General features: G+C 41.3%; 1 protein-coding gene across 1 annotated transcript; it reads left to right on the top strand.

Annotated features, from left to right (window-relative positions):
• Positions 1-9,334: 9,334 nt before the first annotated feature.
• Positions 9,335-19,868, top strand: LOC145456936 (testin-like). Its single transcript, XM_080335084.1, has 10 exons — positions 9,335-9,517; positions 10,029-10,114; positions 10,511-10,738; positions 12,872-13,157; positions 13,227-13,319; positions 14,217-14,354; positions 14,481-14,711; positions 16,924-17,139; positions 17,819-17,998; positions 19,257-19,868. The coding sequence occupies exons 1-10, from the start codon at positions 9,482-9,484 to the stop codon at positions 19,428-19,430; spliced, it is 1,668 nt and encodes a 555-aa protein (XP_080191210.1). The 5' UTR covers positions 9,335-9,481; the 3' UTR covers positions 19,431-19,868.
• The last annotated feature ends 6,898 nt before the right edge of the window (positions 19,869-26,766 follow it).

Below are 26,766 nucleotides of genomic sequence, written 5' to 3' on the forward strand. Positions count from 1 at the left end.
TATTCATATTCGAGTACTCGAATCATTGTGCCCGGCCCTAGACATCATAACGCTCTTGGCGTCCTAAGTTTTAGATCAGAAGTCTTCAGTCAGTTTAATGCTGGGTGTGGGATATCCAGAGCCTATCTTCCTACATGACTCGCTGTGATGTATTGAAAATGACCGCGACCACTATCTGCTATATCTCTAGCAAACAAATGACCACTTTGAAAGTATTGCTTTGCTGAAGGTTGAACTTGGGATTATGGACAATTCAATATTTGATAAAGCTGAAGGAGTCAATTCAACACCTCTTAATTGTAAACACTCATTCAGCCCTTCCTTTCCCCAACACTTCTTCACATGGGATACAAGCATACTGACATTGTCAACATCCCTGACCTAAAACACAAAGCCAGACCTTTGAAGGCTCTGTGAAGTGTAAATTTCGCATCCAGCGCTGTGTCATCATCAGTCGGTCAATACTCTCGATATACGTCATGACGCAGAATAAAACAAAGTTTTGTTTGGCGCCCAGTTAAATTAAATATTTGCGATCTTGGAGTCGGTGAATAATTTTCCTTGTTGTAAAGCTACTACTCGGATTTCAATACTCGCAACTAAAAAAGCTTGGCGTGACACGTCAGTGGTCAATTGGTCACTCGCCTAGTCATTATCAAGACGTAGACTAGATAGTTCCTTCATAAATTCCAAAACACATACGTGCTATTGCGGAGATGGCGATGAAAATTTGTTATCAGCTTAAAAAACGGAGCTTAGAATGGCCATGATCATTGATCAGTGATCACATTTATGTATTGTAGGCTTATAATACCGGTTACGATTTCGTTATTTTCAAGTTGGCGCTATATCCTACCCAGTATTCTCCAGTATTCTCCAAACTTTATTTAACCGAATAAATTACTTTGCGGATCATCTAACCACTTGCTGTATCACGAAGAGATAAAATTAGCATAATAGCAACAGTGCAACACCAACATTTGTCAAAAAAAGGGCTGTTGGATGTTTTTACGGCGACAGAAAGTCCAGATAAAAAAGACCCGATAAAAACGTAAAAAGAGCAAGAAATAGCTTCTAAAGAGGCCGATGAAGAAAGAATAACTTCGAAGAAGACTGGGACATTGGTCAAGGTCAAAGTCAAGGTCAAGGTGGATGCCAGTTCAAGAGAACCAAACTGGTTGGTCGTTCGGCAACCCCTATCTGTCCATTACATCGCATTGTGTTTTTGTTTATATCGCATTGTACATTGTGTGTGTGTGTGTGCGTGTATTGGGCAGATGAAAATATCATCTGATGATTGATGGATTGTTGAAGATTGTGGTCATAATGCATGGTGTTTTGACAGTAGGGCTGGACAAAATCGAGTACCCGAGTGATTCGATTCTGAATCACTGAATAGTGAATATATGCTTCGAGTCTCGTAATCGAGTATCAGTCATTATGACGTCAGAATGGAATGTAATATGTCAAAGTTCAAGTATGTACCTTTTATGAGACAACATAGAATATAATGCCTGTTATCCATCACATCAAAGATACTTTGGTATTTTTTCGACCATACCGATTTCATTGCACTTGGTGACAATGTTGTGGGATGATCATGACTTCGAAAATGTGTTATTTCCACTAGATTTCGTAGCTTGTACTATTTGTCTCGTATGCTACGATACGGCCAATCAAAGTTTCAAGGCTTCAACAGTCAAAATTAGCATCGAAACTATAAGTCTGGTTGATCAATTGACTTTCAGTTGCGAAGAGCGTATAATTTCAGTACTCAAAAATATCGTCTTTTACTACTCGACTTGAGTCATTAAAATTTTTACTCGATTCAGATTCGAGTACTCTAATCATTGTGCCCAGCACTACTTGATAGTAGCGGTTATTTCCATCAGGTCCACAAAATAATCAGGAACGACTCTCAAATGTGCTATTGGGTTCTTGCAAGTCAAGGTCAGCACAGAATTAGATGAAGATAAGACCTAGTTTTGATGTGTGCAGGGATATCTAGATATCCCTGAATTTGTTGAGTCGACTTCAAAATATACATCCGCATGGTGACTCTATAGATAAATTATTTGTGCCTTGCGTAGATTGGCAGCAAACAAAGACGAATTCAAGCACTCGCTGCCAGGTTGAGTCACATCCAGAGTCGTGTCCATAATTTCAGAGATTGTCGAAATCACGCTTTGGCAACTTTTTACGTTAAGGGCAATAGGTGGAATCGCTGGTCTGTCGACCGGAGCAAATGCCATCATACATGTCTCATGTCTTTGCTGAAAATAGTAAACGTATGAAAAAGTGATTGTATATTTCGTGCCATTGGCCGAGCAACACTTACGTACTTCGTACGTAACACTATACGTAACACCCTTTGGAGTCAGAGTCGGAGTCGGGCCATGATTGTGGAAAGTATTTCGACGGCAATTCTATACACTCTACACTCTATACATGTCCAGCTGCCCACATTTATGTTGTCATCTCTCATCTGCTACTTTTCATTCAGTGTGAACGGCAATGTTCCTTTAATTTTTCACGAGTCTACGCGCACTCACCAACTCACCGCGCGCATCACTATGATTTCTTTTTGTGCGTAGCTTAGATTTTTTGTGCGCAGATGTACAGAACTGTATAGGTGCGTGCTATCTGCGGTTGCGGAATTATTGGCCACCAGCCTTTCGACGCCAAAAAGACAGATTTAGCCAACGCGAAGTGCGATCCCAGAAAGGTGGCCGACGATAGAACTTTGATCGAAAATCGCGCGACATGGCCTTGTCTTGGCAACCTGAGTTCCACCGTATGAATGTGACGAGCGGAGGCAATATATATTGCACCCCCCCCCCCCCCCCCGAATAAATACAAATTGTTGAGAATCGTGCGAATTTCACTTTTAATTGGTTGTGGTGCGATCTTTTAAGTAACGAAAACCTTCTCCGTGGGTCACGAAATAACAGCATGATTCAACTAAATAAGTACTTAGAAGTGGTTCACCGACGCTCAACCTCCAGAAACTCTTGAATAGTCTTATCGTGTGGTATGAACATATAGCTCAATATGAATACTTGCGTTCCTTCTAAATCTTTGAAGGGACCGCTTCTATCAGCTCTACCGGTAAATCTTATAATTATGACGTATATGCAGGACCGTAACAGAGTCGTATTCCAAACTCCCGAAAAAAAAATCCGAACATTATTTATATCACGATACCATTGGCCCCCTACAATTCGCCTAGAGACCTGAACACCGGATGCCATCAATACAGGCAAAGGTTCCGAACTAAAACAAACGAGTATATCAGTCTATTTTCAGTTTTGGACTGAATCGGTAATAAATTGAATATATTGAATAATGGCGACCCGAGGAAGAGTTAAGGCAACCCCACTCTGACTAAGAGCTAAGAGTATTTCTAGTGCGAACTAGTACCAGTCAACATATATCTTGTTTGTTTCAGACTAGTACACTTTCTATTCTTTTCCTCCGTTTATCCTAACATGTGCTCTAACTTTTATCCTGTCAGTCTTACAATTCACTGTTGCAGTACAATGTATGCAATTTATAGCCAATCTACTTCGATCAGCTGCAGTAGACTCGATGATCAACAGATCACTTCGCTGCAGCTTCATCTAGCAATCATAAAGCATTTTGGCCTTATTCCAGGAACTGTACATCGTACACATCTCATTTTGAAATTGACACTGTAACCAATTTTTCTTAATATGGGTCCGTGTGTTTCTGATGTTTATGCTATTTTTTGTCTGTTTTGTTATTTTGCGATGATGAATATTTCTTCTCTCTCTCTCTCTCTCTCTCTGGGTCGCGATCAACAGGTGCCGGCCACTGCTATAAGACAAGGCTGAGTAAATGATCGAAAGACTATATAGGTTACTGCAAGTCATTTAGACACCTTCATACCTTTTCATTGTATCGTGATCTTGTGGTGTTCGAAATTATGAAATTCTATTAGTCAGCGTTCCCGATATTACCCGACCAGCAGAATTTGACATCGACTTCGCCTACCGTCACATGTCAATTCATTTTCATCGCTTCTCTATTTCTGCTATCTTCTAATACCTTTCATCTAGTGCAGGCGGTGTCAAACTCAACGTGTGCTTGGCCGGATTCATAAGTTTTGGTCGCTCGCGGGTCGGACTATTCACATAATTCCAATATGATACCTCCAAATCCATACCCTTGTTTTCCAATGGAATGCTTTATTATATCAACGCTCTGCAAAATAGTATTAGCCCATCTATTTTTATCATATCACGGATCATGTGTGCTCTATTCGATCAACACCGTTAATTGCAAACAATGGAATTGACAAATATTCGATGATTGGTCGATTGAATACAGATATAAACCATTAAAACAAGGGCTCTAACGGCGATAATAGATGGGATATTTCTATACTGCGGCTGTATCAATCATGATGCCTTAAAGACCATACGTAATGGCGGTGAGGAATACTACAGATTGTATAACGCGGGCATTAGAAATTTGTTCATTACCTGACCAATTCACCAGTCGAGTTTCTCAAGAGACCGGCGCCGGGGCCTTTTGGGCCAGAATAAGGTAAACAGAAGTGCGAACAAAGATATATGAATTATATTCTTTGTGTAGCTCCGTGTATTTTACAGCGGTTTCGCATTGTCATTTTCCGCTTCTATAAATACTATTATTTGGTCTATTTTTCCAGAAAACTCTGAACTCAGTTTTTTTACCTTCTCATAATGTAATATCAATGTCACCGACTTGTTTGAGTTATAACTCAACACTGCCGACATATGGTTATAATAATCTCAAATTATGTTAGAAATGTGCTGGATTATACAATAATTTTTCAATTTGCTCAGAATGGCCTCGCGGGCCAGATGAAATGGTCTGACGAGCCGTATGTTTGACACCCCTGCTCAAGTGTGTATCTCTCATTTACATCTTCGAGGCCAAGATAGGTGTCTGATTGAAAGACTATACTACAAGTCGTTCCGATTTCGTCCTATCTTTTTATTTTATCGTAATTTTGTGGTATTTTAACCTGATGAATATGTAAATAAAAGTGCTGAACGAAAGAAAAATGTAGCACAATACTTCATTTCTAATGTTGAAGACTCGCAATATCGACTGGCCTTAAGTCAGCATGATGAGCATGTTGTGGAGGACTACGAACATTTACGGAACGACATTTCTGTGACGTAGTGACCGACATTTCTGTGACGTAGTGACCGACAGTCACCATGTTCGATATTAGAAATTGGATGGCGTGTAACTGGCATTATTTCCTCAAACGGGCAAGTCATTCTTTCTGGTATGACGTCATAATCAGCGATAGTCGAGTACTCGACGCAACTGAAACTCAACTTGAAATCGATTCACATGGTACTCAATTTTGTCCAGCCATGATTCCAAGACGAGAGAGAATATATACTGCAAGGGAGAGAGAGAGAGAAATAAATCCAACGTTTATATTCTCGACAATTCTGTCAATATTACGTAATCGGTATTGTGGTAAGCGAGACAATAACTCAAGTGAGAGAGAGAGAGAGAGAGAGAGAGAGGGACTCTTTTTCCGAGTGAGTGGGCGCTTGGAATTCAAAAGGAAACAACAGCACTATTTCACTTCGGGGACTTCCCTTCGACTTTCCGACATACTGTATATATAAGAGGAGCCACTAATTGCCCGGCTTAGCGATGATACAAGATACAAGTAGGGATGGTGTGAACCTCTGAAAGGTTCAGGTTCGTGTGAACGCGAACCTTTTTGAAACATTCTGTGTGAACACGAACGTGAACCTCGTGACGTCACGTGACGTCATATTGCTAATTCCAACCCTATCTTCCAATAAAGTGATAGCCTAAACCAGTGGTTCCCAACCTTTTTGGACCCATCGCCCCCTTTTTAAGCTCAACACCGATCATCGCCCCCCAAATTTTGTGTACCGAAAATTGGGCATAGAAACTATAATCACCGGCGGGTTGACTAAAAAAAGGTCAACTTTTCGGCTCGAAGCCTAATTTTGACACTTTTCTAAATAAATTTCCGTGGGTTGACGAAAAAAAAAAAGGTCAGCTGTTTTGACGCGTCATCGCCCCCTTCGTCATTTTCGCCCCCCCCCCTAGACCGCCAAATCGCCACCTGGGGGGCGATATCGCCCACGTTGGGAACCACTGGCCTAAACTAATGTAGACGGTACCTTGCGACGACTCATGCCACATAATGCCACAATGCCGAAGTACATATTGGCGTTTTAAACGTCGCTAAATGTATCAACTGAGGCAATCAAAGGATATAATACTCCCATAAGATCAATGTCTTTCGTCGCTTTGCCAAATATTTCGACGAGGACTTACCAGGGAAAATAAGCTTACGCCTTAACGGTCTAGGCCAGACCGGACAATGTACATTGATATTGAGCAGAGTGTAAAACGGGTTTATACTTGCTACCGACAATACCCCATTTTAACAAGTTATACAGCAGTAGCCAACACCTCAATCGCACGGATTTGGTTTTAATGATGCAGTAAAGATATGTAGTCAAGATTGACCCCGTACGCCTGCTAGATTTTTTGCATCAGAAAACGATATCAATTTCCTTGATTGGTTGAATAAGCATCATTCGCTGACTATGTATTTCGCTCTTGGCGTTATGTGATTGCGGGTCAAACTCGCAGCACAGATGTCATTAAATATTCACAAACGGAAGGCTGGATATTTCGTGCAGACTTTTGTAAAAAAGCAAGTAAAACTTTTGAGATTGACAAGGTGCATGCTCGTTTAGCGTTGATTTTTAATGCTGCCAGCGCCATGCATAGAGTGGCCCGCAGTTGAAATGCAATAAATCTGAACCAAAGATGTTATAATGAAGTGTTTATTCTAATATATGAAAAAGGTTCACAGTGCAGAACCTACCAAGGTTCTGTTGTGAACGCGAACCTCTAAATTTCCGAGGTTCACACACAAAACGCGAACGTGAACCTCACGTTCACACCATCCCTAGATACAAGCCCTATATTCAAAGCGCTTTTACCGAGGGCGACGTAGTCGGGGAGGAGCCGAGATAAACCACCGACACTTCCAATCTTGCTACTGTCGAGATCCAGTCCATAATCCTCTAGGTTGATCTTCATCTTCATTACTTGTCCATTTTATGCTATATTCCTATATTCTTCATTATGTGTCCAGTGTCCACGACTCTTTTCGACATTTGCTTCGATATTCCACAAGCAAAGGCTGGTGTTTGATTGATAGACTTCACTAAGTCGGCTTAACTCAATTTGGACCGGAGAAATCGATATAATTCATGATTTCTGATAAAGATAAAACGGATGACAACTATATGCCAGTCAGGTTAGGGTTAGGGTAGGGTTGGCTTAGCGTTCGTTTTATGGTTAGAAAGTCACATGGTGTCGCCAGCTCAAATGTCGAACAACTGCTTAAAGACACATCATTAATTCTATCAATATCACTGTCGTGTTATGTAGTCTATTAATTGTGATATTACATAGGCTGAGGTGGATATTTGTTTGATAAACTGCTATCAATCGTTCCATAATTCGACTGAACTGAACACCCACCCTGCACCGAACTGTTCAGCATTAGATTGGAATTGGTACGTCACATTTGACATTATGCTGCATTTTGTGTCATCAACTTGACTCTTCGAATAGTTCCAGTTAGTTTCCCTTGTATTCTAGGTCGGGGCCGTGGCCGTGACTTTCTAGCACTGTAGCGAGTATAATTCTGTAATGCTCAGGCCTGCCCGAATATAATGACTAAGCCTTAGTATCCATCATGTTTATATTACACATACAATTAGTCTGGAATACGTGAGAAATAAATAATTTACCAACCCACGCGAAATATCTTCGTCAGCACTTGGCGTTGCGGTGTCTCAATTGGGTGGCCCAAAGAGCCACAGCGCAACTCGTGGTATGATGATTTCGGAAAGGAAGTGTGACGCCGTGTTTCCGCTATAAATTCTATAGCTGAATGCTTGAGTATCAACATCATCATAAGCGCATTGCATCGTGCGAAAGGCTTTATTATTGTTAATCCTGGAAATAGTTGAAGGTGGTTGCGTACGATCGTATTATCAAGCGGGAGGCATCACTTCACTTCCATGATATGCTACGCCGTGAAAAGGGACGTACATTATAACCTCAGTGACGATGACATAGCGAGAACGTGCGGAACTGAGAGCGTTTTATTGAACGAGTTCAAAGTATTTGTCGATGTATGAGCAAAACAAGTCGGCTATGTCGCTTTTCATATGCACTTAATAGCTGAACTCCTTTGAAGCTCTTGAAACTTTGATTAGCACTTGGATAAAACCATTTACGCTGCCGGTATACTTCCTTTTGAGGTGTGAAATCATGGTATTCTACGGCATATATTATGTGCGCTTCACATTCCAGGAGTTTAGAATACCAAACGGCGTAGCCTGAAGGAATTTCCACGCGTCGATGGTTTTGAATTGCCTACTCTCAAATGGCGAGGTCGAAATAGAGATTAGTCAATTCCGGAGATTATGACTGTGTAATTTTCATGCATACGAGTTCTCCTTAGGCTAAAGCGTATTTTACCGTCAAAGAGATACCAAGAGCTTTATTTGGCAGCCAGTGTTGTTTTGATGCGTTACACGAGTATGATTAATAGAGTATGTTATAAAGAATATAGTATACGGTGCTGGTGTTCGCCCAAAATGAGCACAAAGGAGAGGTGTGGTTTTGACATACTCTGTGCTGTGTTCTCACGTCGCACACACCAGACCCACGACCACAGACAGGACTTTGTTATATACTATTCGCTGTCAAGCTGCCTCCACAGTCCACGCTCATACCCGCATGCCCGAATCAGTCCAGATATGTGTGTAAATATTTTCACTTCTATAAAAGCTGAGTAGATTCTCCCATCGCCGTACACGGTCACATCAGTAGTCTGTACATTTAGCGATGTGTCATCTCAATGGGAGGGTAAAGCGCGATGACATCATCCAATAACGTTATGAAGTAATTCACTGTTTACTCTCTAATGGCGCGTCCTCACCATACACTCATCGAAAGCCATATACATAAGATATAAATTTACAGTCGAGACAACGACCGATAGCTGGAATTGTTGAATAAGAGCAGCATATGGTTTCGTAGGATACAAATGTAAGTGGCGAGTCCCTCTCTATCAGGAGAAAACTGTAGACAGCATTGATTGGGATTATGTTATCCCATATTACAACGTAGTCTTCTTGACTTCTACAGCAGCGAGTTTCGAGAAACATAATCTTCTATCTGCTTCCATCGCATTCCTTTCTAAAACAGAAATATTCAAGTGGATGACGTACTGCTAGAGTTGTTGATATTGAAGTTGTTATTAGTGGGTTGTTCGTATACCTAATATAGTCGTTTAGCGTGTGCGTCTGCTCAAGTGTCGGATATTACCCCTCAGTCTTGGAGTGATATTGATACGGGTATATAATCCCATATTGGAGAAATGGCTGACGTTGAGGTAGTCTCAGGTGTTAGAGACGTGAGTATTGTTTACTTCTAGTGTATGTAATATGTATATACCTATATGTTAAGTGGAGTTCATTAACTTTCGAATACAGTCTACTGCAGTGTAGAACACTGATGCATAATAACATGACCTTATTTCATATATCATAGCTTTGCTTTCACCGGATATCAGGCGACAAACTGACGATGTATATTACCCGATACCGTAATCATCGGACAGTCAGGAATGAAGCTCTTTCGTGAATACCCAAAATCTATACATTCCATAGTACTATACATTCGCCATTGTCAACTCAAGTTACAGTCCGGTAAAAGTGAAGCCCGAGGGCGCGCCGTACATTGAAGACAATGATTGGCTAACTTTTTCCAAAATCACTAAACCCGCCGCGCCTTATAAGGCATCTATCGCTGCTACATGAGCACAGCGTGTAGTAAACCGTCGCCAGCGCTCGAGTCCATACCATTATCAGTCTGTGCGTATTTAATTGTTACCTTCCATTGCGATACGTGACATTTTCGTTCAGAAAATACTCACGCACGAAGTGGGTGCCGGTGCAAAATGTTTGAAATGTGGAGATAAATGCCCAGGGTTGGATTTACATTTTTGGAGGTAAGCTGCACAATGTACAGAATTGAATATGTTTTACTATAACACATTAGCGGTGACAGTCCAGCTGGTTGCCGACAAGCTCAACCCAAACATTAGCAAACTCTGATTTCCAAGCTGACATTACCTACACTTGAAATACAATATCAAAGGTAGAGAAAGTACATACGGTACACTGATAAACGGATATTAATTGCAGTCTGGTAATATGAAAATGCAAGTACGTGTGTATAATGTATTATGATCCTTGAAGAAGTATTGAATCTTGTACCCACCTCTGCATTTTGTTAGTTGAAGTTTTCGAGTCGTGTCATCGTTGTTTGGCCGAGTGCATTACCCTCTAAAGATCTGGAAGCCGTAGGGATGCGATGATCGGAATTATAACGAACCGATTTACAGGAAAATATGCCGGAATTGCAAATGTAAGCAGGAAGATCATGCAGTACAAGATGAGGTTTCCAGCCGTGGCATTGAAAATATTGGAAAACTGCTTATGCACGACCAGGGACAGACGATCGAAAGTACGCCCGCAGTTAAAAAGTCCCCTCCACCTACAAAACCGAAGACGACGACGGTTTCGACAACAACAAAGGAAACAGTCAACGGTCATGTAAATGCAGCATCTACGTAAGTGTCATAGCTATTTTCATACATGCGCATATGTATATTTGTACCTACAAATATGCATTGAGCATTTCTGTTTGCAATACTTAATTCGTGAATCTTATTATGTTTAGGAATCAATCGTATAAGTGCAAAGCGAAATAGCGCATATTTAACATGGTTGAATTATAGTTCTGAGTACTTTCCGGCATACGAAACAACACTCATATTCTTCTCGGCATTAAGTTGGGAACTATGGCCGGTCAACTTATTTCAAAAATTCCACCCAACTATGTATTTTGGCGATCGCTGTTCAGAATATTGCTTCACTGAGATCCAGCAGCCTGTTTAGTTATTGATAACTACCATAACATCTAGGTAGTAAGTAAGAGCAACAGCTACATCAGTCTTCAATCAATCAGGTGTAACAATATTTTCATCGTTTCAAAACATCACAAGACTGCGATACAATGAAAAGATAGGAAGGTGTCGAAACAACTTGGAGTAGCCATTAAGATCAGACACCCACCTTAGCCTAGGCGAAGTAAATAAGAGGCATGCACACTGAATGAAAAGTAATGTAGAGAATATAAGACGCAAGCGACAAAATGAGGTGGCATGTGGCGAAGGGCGAGGTCGATGTTAGGTCGTGGTCCGGTAATCCTGAAGACTGGCTAGTATTGATTTAAAAGAAATTGCTTGTATTTCGGCGGTGTCTTGGTATATGGTCGTTGAGCTTTATAGCGCTTATGTTACTTCTTTAGTTATTTCTTTCATGGTTATTATAGTTAACCAGCTCCCGTCTCCATTCTAAATAGCCTTCCTATCAGAGTCGGTCATTAATGAAGTACTTCTCGTGCCTACTTGCACTCAATCGGTTATTTTGTAGAATACTTCGACTTTTATACTTGAACATTTTTAAGGCAAAACCGGTTACTTTTTACACTTAGTAATTATTACAGTAGAAAATGGGGATCTGGTTACGTCACTTTTATGAGTGAAATTGTCACAAGAACCGCCGAAATAGCCACTCTATCAGGGTAACTGAAGGTATATATATTTTACTATTTGAATGATATTTCTAAGATTGTATCTATTTGTAGTATTATTAGTGATTTTGCGCTAGTCGCTACGATGCATCTTGCAATTTCGAAAGGTGCCACATTATTCGATCAACTACTAAATGTACAGAAACCGCATCACACCTACTTTTCGAAACTAAGTTGGTTACTCTTCAGATCTCTCATTTTCTACTTCTATACTTGAGTACATATGTCATTCCGTAAATTTCTAGGAATTGGAAACAAAGGTGGCCACATGTCAGTGTTACCACTCAAGTAGAAGTAGCAGTAAGGCCATGATTTTGTACTCAATTACAAGTAAAAGTAACAATTTCAAAGAAGTGTGCAAACTGTATATGTATATACTATGTGTGTACAACTGTGGAATGTGTATTGACGGACTATTTCGACTACCTACTAGGTCAACCTGGCCTGTCATGAGCAACGAAGGTGTGGATCAGTGCATGGTTCTCAACCTTTTTGTCTTCGCGGACTCCTTTAGACCGTCACGGACCCCCCACATTTTAGTTCAAGTTTAGCTCAATTGTCGTGCAACCGTCATCTGTCTTGTGTGCATAGATTTACTGTAGGATAGTGATACACAGCAATCGAAGGACTTTTCTCGAAAACAACATCATACTAATTATGTAGAAATTGGGAAAACTTATATTATTTCACAGCGAATTATAGTGCTGCATTTCTTGATATACGTGATATATTGACGTTATTCAGGAATAGCGGTAATGTATATCACAGGAGAAAAAATATTTTTGCAAACAATTTGTTTCCTAAACCCGAACAGAACATCTCTAAACAGCAAGATGATTGCATCAGTAGGCTATTAGAAGTTTGAAAATTAAAATGAGTTTGCACAGTAGAATATTTCATCTCAGAAAGTCAGTTTATTTCAGTCGTGTTATGAAGCGAAACTGCCTCCTGATTTATCACATTTAAAAAATAAAAATTAGGTAATCGACCATTTTGCAAATCACGAGGTTTCGCGGACCCCCGGTTGAGAACAACCGGTATAGATAGTAGATACACATGTCCGATTCCCTGCTGTTTTGTTTGAGTAAGATTCGTATTTTTTACACAGAAACACAGACTCTGTTCTCCCACCTCCCCCTCCCAGCGAGCAAGCCGCTACAGCAGCAGAACAACCCCTGAAATTTACAATTGACATCGGGGGGAAGCAACATGAGCTTGACTTCGGCAGCGCCACGTTAGATAATTCTTCCATGCCGCCACCGCCATCTACTCTGTACAAATCAAGCGTTGCCGTGCAATCGGAAGAGCCGCCACTGCCACCACCGCCGCCATCAACTACCATATCTAGTCCGGATTTACCACCTCCGCCGCCGGAAATTCAATCCTATTCACAGGCAAGATGCAGTTGACAGCTGCGCTCAATTGGAAAGTCGCTTTCATTAACATAACGTGCATTTTCGTAGGAAACCACGCCACCAATTCCGCCGCTACCAAAAGAATATGAACAAGAAGACGCGCAACCCGTCGTAACGAATGAGGTTGTTCAACAAACACAGGTATATGACTTATACGTTGATCTATACTGACTATAGTTAAGAGAGCGTTCAATGTAATATTTTTAGATGGTTCATTACAATATGAATATACTATACAATTGTATATTGAAGTTCTGTACCTCCAAGAGTCCCTTTAGTGGCTCATTAGGTGACTACTTCCAAAATTGCAAAGTCCATCTTCATGGCAAACGCGACATGAGCAATGACACTACAAATAACTGCCATCCTCGAATATATAGTTAGTTACCTTGGTGCAGGGGCTAATTCACGGGGTTTCAAGATAGTCTTACTCATTCAAGTGATGCTAATGCTACTTTATATTTTTGAAAGTTAAAAACGCTTGGAGTAGGTGTAGCTTTGAATTAAAAACATTTGAGTACAAGTTAAAGTAGTATAAAAATACAACTACTTGAGTAAGCAGTACAAGTAGGCAAAACTTGCTTGAGTATACTCCGGAAAAGTAGAAGCACTTCATTACCGACCACCTCTCGAAATATAACAGGCTCACATCACGCGCATGTAGGTAGACCTAAATCAGTGGCTGGTGACAGAACAGCAGTCTCAAGCATATATTGCATGTGTAGCGTTAGTCATTGAAACTGCCGGCGCCTGTGAATTTTCCATGGCTGCGATGCGCACTGTATCAATCGAGCGGAATTCATATGGATTTTTTAATGTGACGTCATAGTGAAATCCATTGCATAGCTACGTCTGCAACGTTATTACATGTCAATTTTGAAGTTCTAAAAAATGTGATTAATGATGATCTTTGTTACTTCACAATTGTGAAAACACACTGCCGTATTCCACTGCCAAAAGTTAGTCGAAAATATCAGCTGTATAGAGACTTTTACACCGTTGTTGCGTCCGTAAAATTTAAATTCGATTCTTCTACAGTACACTGATGCTCCGCCACCCCCTGTGCCACCTCCTACAGACAGGCGGGACTCCTCCTCGTCTTCAGGGTCAGACGTAGACAAGGAAGAGAATAGTAGTAAATACGATTGGACGCCGCCAATCAAAGATCCAAAACTGGTAGGTCAAATAAGTTTTAGTTTTTTGGGACTGCAATCGTGTAAATTACGCTGAGTCGTCTGTTAACCCATTGATCACAAATGCCTTGCGCTGGCGGCGATAACCGCGACACACTCCTCTCTATAGGCCCAGGAATACATCGAGTGTCTGCCAAAGGAAAAACAACCGATAAAAGGCACTGACGGCGCGCAATACAGACGAAAGCAGTTGATGAGGCAATTGCCACCGCACGACCAAGAACCGAGCGCTTGCCACGATCTAACCGCTCAGGAGAAGCAAGAGATGGAAGTCTTTGTGACCCAGTACCGACAGAAAGCGCTCGGCGTGGGAAACGCTGACGGCAATGCGAAAATCAAGGTACGCGTTTGTATGGAACGCGAACTTATCACTGTTCAGTATTCAATATAGCGCGTCGAAGACCATTCTCAGCATTTTCCGACCTCAGAGATGTTCTATAGGGCAGTACAACGGAAACTAAACAGACACACCGAACTTGTGACTTCACAGTGATTCTACAGAATCTACACATGTGAAACTAAATATACTTACATTGCACCTCGGCTGTATAAGAACGGTAGTGATATATAAAGGGTTGCATTGCATTTAAAACAAACATGTTTAAAACAAGACCCTTGTAGCCCTTATAGCTCCTTTGACGAAATATCTACGTGCTATAGCTGTTGAACCGACTATTTTGACGGTTTCAACCATCGTATGTCGTATACGTAGGCTATATCGGGTGGTGATTGTCCGTATTATAGGCCCATTCAGCATGTTTTTGGAAAGTATTTACACAATTACGGCATAATTTTGCTACTTAAAATAAACACATTTAAAAAAAGGCCTTTGTTTAAAACACTGTTTAAAACATGTTTGCAATGCAACCCTAGGTATATATGCATTATATATGTAAAACAGATACAACTATAATATCATGACAGCATCGATTTATGTATTAACCTATATTGTGCCCCGATCGTAGCATATGGTCACTTGTATGGACATTGGACAATCGATATGGTTGCTAACATCTCACTGATTAATATTCACCAAGAAACTCATAATAATTTACATCATCCGCAGACTGAGTGTATATTGAACCATACATTACCATGCCACCGAATGCATTGATTCGGAGTGAAATCTTGAGACGTGACCTTTTTTGGTACTTCACTCAAGACACAGAGGTAATTATACGATCGATACAAAGATTAAAACTATATGGTTTCTCTTTGTGCGGCGCCTGAGTAGCCTATACGTCAAGTCTTGGTGCTATAAACGATATTTGTTTCTCCTGTTATTTTGCTCGTTCGTGCGCGTGACATGTATTTACTATGTTCGCACAATAGCTGTGGCGGATTGTACAGTTTTGTGACCATTGACTCATAAAAGGAAGACGGGCACGCTATAGCCGTATCACATCACTTACTATGCATAAGTATGATGGCATAAGCATATGCGTTTGACGTTCGACGACATTGATAGGATTTTTCAAGTCAGTGAAATCCTGAATCAGTCCATCGTACTGCCGACTGTTCTTGCCAACGCTACCATACCCTGTCAGTTTTATTTCCATTATTACCAGCATGGCGATAAATAGCATTTGCCGACTATGCTTTGTCATATTATGGGACAGTTCCACAGCCGTTGTGACTAGTTGAATGTCTCAACTGCGTAAGCCGCTCCGGATATGACCATTCGTGTTTTAGCTCTAATTGACATCACAGCGCCGTGCAATGCGCTTCCAAGATATTTTTAGGCTATGCACTTCTTGTGTCCTCACTTGCATGAATATACCAACAATGTCATTGGGTACAGGAGTTGTACTGTATTGATACACTTACGCAAGCATTCCCATCCCGTCGCATTTAGTATGCTGCGTAACATGCTGCTGTATCGATGAAGCAGTGCAGAAAGTAACCTGTAGTGAACGTAATTCAAATATTGCCCTGTACCGGTGGCTATTATGATCGTACGGCGCTTGTCCTCACTTTGGTAATGAAATAAAAGATACTCATTTAATAGACCTTCGAAAACAGACCTCTTTTCACCAGTGCTTAATTTAATAATAAGGGACATATACAGCCCCTTGATTTATATAAAGGCTTGCAATATAACCACATGAGTCCCATGTTTTGGTATAGAATCGTCATACATTGAAGCGGAATGTGCCTTATTTGCTTTCATGCCCTCCGATGCACCATCAATATCATAAAATGAACACACTAAAAACTAAATATTAGATGGTCATGGTAAGTTATCGTCTGCAAATTGACTCATACGGATCGTGAAATCCTTTGACTGCGTGATATGATTCGTATCTTATTCTTAACATGATCGAGTCTAATAACCATACTCATTCGCATTCCTCGAGTACATTCGTTCTACATAATTGAAATATGCTCGTGGCCACTGGCCATATACCATTAGTTACCAGGCTATTGTGACGTATTTATACTACCAATATCACAGGCTCTTGTCCTGTTGTTAGCGGTCTGAACTCACAACAAACATTAGTTAGTACCAATCCTTCGCGTTTGCATTACCTTGTTGTGAATGACATTTACAGAATTGCGAAAACTGCGGAGAGGGAATCAAGGTCGGAGACGTGATGGTCGTGGCGGAGCGCGCCGGGCCGGAGAAGGCTTGGCACCCGCAATGCTTCGTCTGTCAGGAATGTAAGGAGCTCCTGGTCGACCTGATCTACTTCTACCACGAGGACAAAATCTATTGCGGGCGGCATTACTGCGAGCTGCACAAGCCGAGATGCGCCGCTTGTGACGAGGTGAGTGTATACTTGTATAGGGTTGTTAAGGGTTGAATAAGTAGAGGGGGTCAGCAACGAAGTACTTGTACGTACTGGAGTAGGATTTTTGGCAAAATTAGTCCTAGAATACTTTTACTCATTTTTACACCCTGCATGAGAATGGTGAATGACACAGGAATTTTTTCAAGAGGACAAGAATAGTCATTAACGAAGTACTTCGACTTTTTCGGAGTAGTAGATGCTCATATTCTTGCCCCGTGTGTGGTAAGATTGCGTAGTGGTACGGTCCACAGCTACAACACTACAACACCAATGGGTTGTGGGTTCGAGTCCGACGAAGGTCGACTCCATGAATTCCTACCTAAGTGTTGGAGGTTTATCTAGGCTCCTCCCCGCCACGTGATCCGCGTAAACGTAGTCTTATAAAAGCCTAGTAGTGGACCGTGCTACAAGTCAGTAAATACGGAATCATAATAAAGATTATCGGCCTGGTGTCAAATGACCAATGTAGTCGAAACACCCTGAATAATATAAACAACAAAAACAACACCTTACACACCACTGAGTTTATCAATGCTACTTGAGTAACAATACGCTGACTACTTTGACCACGTTTGCATGCGTGCACAGTTGTTATACACGAGCCGCCATGCATTGTCTGATAGACTTAGACTCGATACTGAATTTTCTTCAACAGCTGATATTCGCTCCGGAGTACACGCAGGCAGAAGATTGCTACTGGCATCTGAAGCATTTCTGCTGTTGGCAGTGCGATCAACCTCTTGGAGGAAAGAACTACGTTCCACACGATAACCAGCCCGTCTGCATTCCGTGCTACGAGAAAGCTTTTGCTCACAGATGCGCGACATGTCAGGAGGTGAATGTAGATTTTGATTACTTTTGACATCTGACTCAACATTGCTGCATGTTCATTACAATAGGCCACTGCACAGTGCACACAGTTGCATGTTGCAAATAGCTCTATAACGTGATCGGGCATCCGGACCAATTTTAAATCATACATTGTTGGTTTTCTGTTTCAAACCCTTTTGTAGAATATTCGCACGGGTCAGACTATATAGCCGATGTCCAGGGCTACAAGGAAAGCATTGCCGTCTGGTCAAGTAAATTTCCAAACCATGCTGTAAATGTCGTTACATAGCTGGCCCCTTAATTCTTGTCGGTATTGTTTCAAGAGCCACAGTTTCGCAACTAGAGGTTATGACTTAACCGAAATCAATGTCTTTAGTACCACTATTACACCGTGCTTGAAATTTTCCACCAAACTTGCCTTCGTGAACTTGGAGTGTGTCAGAGGTTCAGGAATAAATGTCACAGATAGTTTTCATTTGAACAGGCGCATTTGCGAGAATGCAGTTAAAGAGAGTGCTTTTTTTCGCCACGACTGTGAAATGCCTCGGCATTAGCTTCCCGAGTCAACCTTGGATGCGGCGTGGCAGGAATAATCTGTGTGTTACTTAACGCTTGCATTCGAAAAGCGGGTGTTAAAGATACTACCCGTGTTATTTTTGTGGCGATAATACCCTGATAAGGAACTGTTCGCTACAGTACAAACAAAGGATTTATCATTTTACGAATCTTGCTGTAAATAATATCATTCCGGTCTCCGTGGTTGATAACTATCATTGTCAATTCATCGTTCATCAGCCGCTGTATTATATCATATCACTCAGTATTATTATTTCATGATAAGCTTTGCATTAACCTGGGGTGACTGTTAAATTGAACCTAGGCGTTTTTTCTATTTTTTAAAGAGCACAATTACCTACTACATGTCGATAAATCTATTAACCGCATTTGTTAAGGGTATAAAATAGTAAAATAATATGAAGAAACACTATTATAGAAGTATAGATGATCATATCGCTACAGCATGGTCCGCCTATATTTCATTACTTTAATTTCTTTGCTCTGATACCAAATACACGCCTGAAGGCTCTATCAACTCCTCACCAAAGTTGTCATGAGATTATATTCCAATCAACAGTGTGGAAAATTGGATGGCATGTTCCCGCTAAGTGTACTTTCGTTTGTAATTTCCGCCGAAGCATGTGCTTGTATTTGTGAACACACCCATATGCCGCAAGAGTTACCACGAAATAATGCATTAACAGGTAATCGCGCCCAACATAGAATGGGTCACATTCCAGGAGTATCACTGGCACGCACTGCCGGAATGCTTCAAATGCTCCAACTGCTCGGTTTCTCTCGTCGGAATGCCGTGTATACCGAAAGGCGAAATGGTATTCTGCTCAAGCAAATGCAAAAATGCAAAATTATCGTCGTAGTGTTCTGTTGGCGACATTTTCGGAATGGCGACGGATACTCGCGTGGAAAACAAATCTCTGTCTCTCTCTCTATTATTTCTCTCGTTTTTGTTATTGTCTTTGAACATTACCGATTAACAATGACGTAATGACGAGAGAAGGTTATAGGTGGAGCTAAGATGTCGGTTCCGTGACTGTAACAAAATAAGATGAAATCATGTTTTACCGCGCTGGACTGTTATTATTCCGAACGCCGTTCTGTATAGCAGTAAAGAATGTTCTATTCACATAGTATTCTATATATGTAAGTATTATTCTTGAACGCAAATGTAATTTTCGCCCGAACAGCGCCAATGTCTAGATTTTAAAATGTCTTGTTGCAATGAAAGTGTCACGGTCACCTCTACTAATATTGCTCTTGCGAATTTTGGATACACTAATAAAGGATGTTTTCCCCGAGTGCCGTCTGCGACGTGTGTCCGGTTTGCGGTGAAAATTGAGTTGAATACCATGTGTCAGGTAGCGATGGGCAAAATCGAGGATATAAGTATGAATGACATGGAAGGTCGAAATATATAACTTTTATGCGACCGCAAATAAGATAATGCCGGTTCTTTATAACGAAAGTGGTTCCCAAAGTGGACGCCAGCGACCCCCTGGGCGAGTGTGAAGGGGGCGCAGGCTATAAAATTGGCTGTGAGTATAAACGGGGGCGGTGTCGGTTTTGAAGGCAGCTGCCGCGTAGTGTTGAAACGATTGATGAGTATGAGTATTCGTAGTAAAATGCAAAATCGATTCAGTCAATGCCTATTCAACCAGCTGTACCAGAAAAGTCCATTGATACTTGACAATGATGATCCTGCTCATCAATGAACAGATGTAGCAGTCACCAGAATTTCTAGACTTCTTGCCAATTTAGCGATTTTATCCCTAGATCTAGCGATTTTGCATTCCGTTTAGCGACAAAAAATACCAATCTGGCGACTTTTAAAAATATTTTCTAGCGATTTTTTTTCAGAAATATCTGATATCAATCGGTTTTCGGCAGCGACATGATGCACGTTTACCATATCTTATCCGCGCTACAGTGTGAGTACGCATCGCCGATCTCCATTCAGGTAGAGTGCATGGATAGGAGCGTCAATACTGACTTTCCTGGTCAGTGGAACAAAGTTGACCATAACTTTTCCAGGCATAGAAATCTACAGTGTCACGTTCCTAGATAAATGAAAAATAATAAGATTACGTCGCGGACTTTTGACATTAACACAGGATGTAACAATAGAAAAAAAGTTGAAAGTTAAGAGAATTAAATCACGAGTTTCTATGCGCGCTGCTGGATAACAGAAAAACAACCCTTAATAAAGATATTTGATGTATCGTCCCGTCGCTTATCTGATGTATAGATACTAGGGAAACAGGATGGCCAGGGGCTATAAGATGTGATAGGTATCCTAATTTTCCATCTGTAGTACGCACCCATATATAATACGCACCCTTAAAATGACATGTCAAACTGGGGGAAAAAGCCTGTACCCATGTATAATACGTCCCCTGTACGAGCAGGTGATCGAGCAATCGTCTGATACGAGAGCATTGTGTTCGTGCGGAGCGTGTTTGAAGCAGCAGCAGAGAAGAAAGGTGTATTAAGTAGATTTCTACCATAGCCTGGGGTGTGAACCAGGAAAATGATACTATCACACCCTTCTAATGAGTAAAAACGAGTCAAATGCACCTGCCAGGGGTGGAAAATAGGTGTGGCAATCAGATTTCCACCAAGTCTGGGCACGGTGGCTGGATGTGATGGACGATTGACAACAAACAATAAGAAAGGTGGAATTGCACGTTTTATTTCGACGGAGATTTTTTCAAAATCATTGTACCCATGTATAAAACGCACCCCCGATTTTAGGACAAAAAATTGATTAAAATGGAAAATTACGATACTTATATCGGGTTGGCCCTTGTATATGAAGGTTGCTTTGCACCGCAAATTCCATTTCATCGGCAGTAGTTGGTATCCTGCCAATATATAGTGAGCGGTTATAACTGCAAATCTGATCACGTAGAGCAATCATGGGCAGAGCGCTCTGTTTTGTTGAAATGCACCACACATTTTGTCCGGTTTTGAGATGACTCGTGCGTATTATGAACTAGAAATATGATACGCGACATTTGACACAGCTGATTAGAATATAGCTAACAAGAAAAATGGCTATTCTGGTTCAATCTAGCAACTTTAGGAATTATTACAGATTTAGCGACTTCTTTAGCGATTTTATTTCAAGATTTAGCGACATCTAGCGATTTTCAACACCAGTTTTAGCGATTTTTGTCCATCGGAGTTGGCAACACAATAGAAAGTGTGGTTCATTGTGTTATTTGAGAACTGTACGAAGTATTTGAGCAGTTACTGCTGCCCTGCGAGGTGCGATGGCTTTTGAAGGGAAGCTGCTTTGCGTGATTTTACTCTCTGTTTCAAATGATTTTTCACAGTGCTGCGACCATGGCCTCGGACATTAAGGTCTGATTGCGAAAAATATTTCGCTTATGCTGGGCGGATACATTCTTCAAAGTTAATGAGTCGAATATATCAGGCCCAGGTAAAGATGAAAACTGAGGTTAAAGGTGAAAGTCGCACTTTCCGGGGTTCAGCGATGAGCCCGTGATATGTCACCGAACATTAGCGAGACGTGCACTTTTCTAATTGTCAAGCTAGCCTGAGCTTTATACCGACCAGCTCGCATATCCGATTTTTGTAGAAGCAAACGGCAATCCCCAGCAAACTTTTCGCGAAACGAGTGTTTATTAACACCCGAAGGGCCTAAAAGGGTGCTACACAAAACAGGACCTAACCAAGAATTATATCGCGGTCATAAATCGTAGCCTACGTGTCTACGTGCATACCTACCTAATACGTTCCTACGTTCACAAGTGCATGCATAATTTGGATGAAAATGTTGTACTCGATTTATACCGCAGTGTAAGTCTGAGGTGTAGGTTCTGGTTTCGTGTGATATGGGTGTATATTCACACCCGTATAACAGGGATGGTACATGGGTGGAAATGCACACTGCACAGTCATTTCGCTAAGAATGCACGAAAAACTGCACAAGGGTATGGTAATATGATTTCAGGCTATATTCCAATTAGCAATCCCTTACCGGATAACCAATCCATTCTGTAAATTTCCGAGCATGAAATGATTGGGGAGCTGATTACATCGTGGAACAATTTTGAGTTTATTCGTTGTCCACGGGGTGGTAGCTCAAAAGACACTCCAGGTTTTCAGGATGCTCATTTCATTGCACTTTGTTGCAACTGGAAACGCCGTTGGTTGATCACTACTTCACACGTCATTTCCACGTACCTTTGCACTGCATGTTACGTATGCTGCTCTGCTATACGGCCGATCGATGTTTGTAGTGTTCCATAGAGGAAAATGGTATCAAATCTATAATTCACGTTGATAAATTAACACGTAGGGTGGCTTGGAGCGTATAATTTCAGTATTCCAAAAAGTCATCTTTCACTACTCGTCTTGAATCATTAGAAATATCACTCGAATCAAATTCGGTAGTACCCGAATCATTGCGCCCAGGTCTAGCCTACTTGTGCTACATGGTTTGGGTGATGGGATGATTCCATCATCATCATCATCATTGGTTTATTAGCAATTTTATCAGTTCAATACACCACAAAAAATGCGATACAATGAAAAGACAGGAAGATGTCGAAGCGACAAGGAGTAGTCTATGGAATCTGACACCCACCTTGGCCTAGGCGATGTAAAGAGGAGGCATGCACACTGAATGAAAGTAAAGAAGATAGTATAGAAAAAGAATGCGACAAGAAATAGGGCGGCATGTCATGGGAAGCGAGATCGATAGGTCAGTCGTGGTCCGGTAATCTTGAGGATGGACTGTATTTATTTAGTAGTAATTGTTTGTATTTCGACTTGAATGTGGACATGCTCGTCGACTGTCTGATGGCCGGCGGGATACTGTTCCACACATCAGGTCCGGCATATTTGATGGAGCGATGATCTTTTCGGTCGATCATATGATATTTGGACGACGTGGACGCGCGTGTGTTGTACTTGTGCGCTTTTGATTCAGAGGTAAAGAAGTCATTGAAATATTCGGGGCAACGACCGCAGTGAAACTGATACATAAACTTGGCGATTTCTAGTTTCCGCATATCTTCTATGTTTAGGACGCCAAATCTCTTCAGCAGCGACTTATTGGATGGGCAGCCAGGCCCTTTTGGAGCCCTAGCTATGATTCGGAGTACTTTATGCTGTAGTTTCTGCAGTGGCTTGAGTGCAGTTTTACTGGCAGCCCCCCAACAGAGGATGCCATAATGTAACTTCGATTGGATTAAGGATTTAAAGAGTATCAGAAGAACCCATGCTGGCATGAAGCGCCCAAGGCTGTAGAACAGGCCGCACTTCGGTGATAATTTAGTTTCTAGGGACTGAATATGACTCTTCCAGGACATGTTCGAGTCCAGTAAAACTCCGAGATATTTGGCATTATCTGTGTTGGAAACGGGCTGACCAGCGATATTAACGGTTAGGTTATTTTTTGAATTTACTGACAGCAATTGCGATTTCGAGGCGTTTATGCAAAGGTTGTTCTGGGCCGTCCACTCATGGACTTTGGGCATTTGGTCACCAGTCAGGGCATCCAGCTCTGCCGTCGAAGATGCGGAAGAGAGGAGGTGAGTATCATCAGCGAACAGTGTGGTGTTCAGTGAGGAGGTTTCAAAAATGTCGTTGACATATAAGGTGAAATGATCGAAAATGATCGAATCCTTGTGCCCGGCGGGATGGAGTTTAATTCGGTTAGAATCTAGTTTGCGTCATCTACAAGTAACAAAATATATCATAATTTCCTAATGTCAGTAACCCATATGATAATACGGTAGTGGCTTGAGAAATACGAGACGCAATGGAATAGCTTTGTAGACCGTATGTAACTGCCCACTGTGTCCAGTTCCCTATTGATAGATATGATATATCCCGGATCAAGTTTACTAAATTTGAAGCCGCCTCAGAGGTTAAGTTTAAATTATTCTGAAGTCACGGTCTTCGCTAGATGCCAGAACACTAGAAGTAAATAGGCTACAGCAGTGGTTCTCAACCGGGGGTCCGCGAAGCCTCAAAATAGTTGATAACCTAATTTATATTTTTTAAATTCGGCAAATCACGAAACCGTTTCACTTCATTGCTAGTAAAACTCACGAGCTCACATCAATGGAATGGTTATCTGATATGAAAAATCCTTCTGTCCATACTCATTTTGATTGCTGAATTGCCAATGACCTACGGATACAAACATTTTTATGTTTAGAGATGTTTTGTTGGAGATTGTGGAAAAAAAGTTGGATGAGTAATGTTAATCGCGGTGACTTCGAAGTGTTTACAAAAATCCATTTTCTCCTGTGATATACACAATCACTTTTTCCATAATAACTTTAAGATAAGCTGCTAGATAGAAATGACCAGGCTTGACGTTATATTTGTTTGTCAATTTTGGAGCCATCATACCCAAATGTGTCGTCGGAAGCGTTACGCATTTTTATTACATTCGCCACCACCAACATTTGTGGAAATGGATTTTCGGCCCTCGTTCATATCAAATCGAAAGGGCAACTTTTCAAGACACGACCACGTATTTGAAGAAATGCAGTTGCAGAATTCGCTTTGAAATATTAGTCAACCCAATTTCTACATGAATAGTATATGATCTTATTTTCAAGAAAAGTCATTTTGTTGCTGTTTATCACTAAGTCTACAATTATCATATGCACAAGACAGATGACGATTGCACGATAGTTGAGCTGGATTCGAATTAAAACTTCGTGGGGGTCCGCGGGGCTCCGTGACGGTCCGAAAGGGGTCCGCGACGCGAAGACAAAAAGGTTGAGTACCACTGGGCTACAGCCTACAGGACATGGGAAACTTTCTAATTTCACAATCAAACCAGTGACCTTGTCGACTTGTCGAACTAACAGACCATTCGCCTCCACGATGAGCACTGTGAACTAGTCACATTGTAAAAGCTGGGTTGGATTTTTTTCCAGTAACTATTCGGTTCGATTTATTAGCAAATTTATCATTTCGATCAATACACCACAAAAATTGCGATACAATGAAAATATAGGATGGTGTCATAACGTCTTGGAAAAGTCTTTGGAATCAGACACCCACGGAGTCAATGCGACAGCAGATTTCGATCAAGACCAGATTCAGTGAATTCGGTGCTCTGGAAGATAACTTTTGGATTGCCAGAAATCCTACAGTTGCTGCCGCAAAATAAGACTGAATAAAGCCTCAGCGAAGCGGAACGAAGCTGCAAAATCGGTCGTTGCCATTCGATGTTTATGTTTACTATAGAAATTAAACATGGAACGGCAACGATTGATTTTGCAGCTTCGTTCCGCTTCGCTGAGGCTGGAGTGGAGAATTGTTCTGCGTAAGCGACTGTAGGATTTCTGGCAATCCAAAAGCTATCTTCCCGAGTGCAAAAATTACTGAATCTCGACTTGATCGAAAGCTACTGTTGCACCGATTCCAGCAAATATAAATTAAAATATCAGCAGGCACTGATCCACCTAGAATCCGTCCACCCAGTCTGAATCATCGGCATTGTTCGAACAATCGGAGAGTCGCGACGGGTCATCGTTATGGCCATTGTGTTGCGGTTACCCGATTGTTCTGAACAATGCCGACATTTCAGACTTGGAGGGCGGATTCTAGGTGGATCAGTGCCTGATCATATTATAATATATATTTTTCGGAATCGGTGCAACAGTAGCTTTCGATCAAGACCAGATTCAATAGTTTCTGTGTTCGGGAAGATAGCTTTTGGATTGCCAGAAATCCTACAGTCGCTTACGCAAAACAATTCTCCACTGCAGCCTCGGCGAAGCGGAACGAAGCTGCAAAATCGGTCGTTGCCGTTCCATGTTTAATTTCTATAATGTTTACATTCGATAATATGATACTTGGACGACGATGACGCGCGTGTGTTGTACTTATGTACTTTTGATACGGAGGTAAAGATGTCGTTGAAATTTTCGGGGCAGTGACCACAATGGAACTGATACGTAAACTTGGCAATTTCTAGTTCGGTCGTGCTCCAACTCCTGATAGGTTGGGTGTTGGGCGTTGAGTGTGGTGGACGCTAAGCGGTTCTCATGGTCCAATCACATTTTTCTTCCTTAGAACCACGGAAAACTGAATGGAAAGCGATTAGCTGTTCCATGTTGTTTTCCATGTTAGAACACTATGGCTCAATGGGATATAATGCTCCACATCAACAGCGATACGGATGAGTGAATTTAATCGCAA

This window comes from Botryllus schlosseri, chromosome 15 (genome assembly GCF_051294905.1).
Source record: "Botryllus schlosseri isolate E-star chromosome 15, Bs_hap1, whole genome shotgun sequence".
Taxonomy (NCBI): domain Eukaryota; kingdom Metazoa; phylum Chordata; class Ascidiacea; order Stolidobranchia; family Styelidae; genus Botryllus; species Botryllus schlosseri.

What these genes read in the sequence shown, in the direction of transcription:
- LOC145456936 (XM_080335084.1), top strand. Translation starts at nt 9,482, where the DNA reads ATGGCTGACGTTGAGGTAGTCTCAGGTGTTAGAGAC. An exon ending in AAATTCAATCCTATTCACAG is followed by an intron (nt 13,158 to 13,226) that starts GCAAGATGCAGT and finishes GCATTTTCGTAG; the next exon opens with GAAACCACGCCACCAATTCC. An exon ending in GATGCGCGACATGTCAGGAG is followed by an intron (nt 17,999 to 19,256) that starts GTGAATGTAGAT and finishes ATGCATTAACAG; the next exon opens with GTAATCGCGCCCAACATAGA.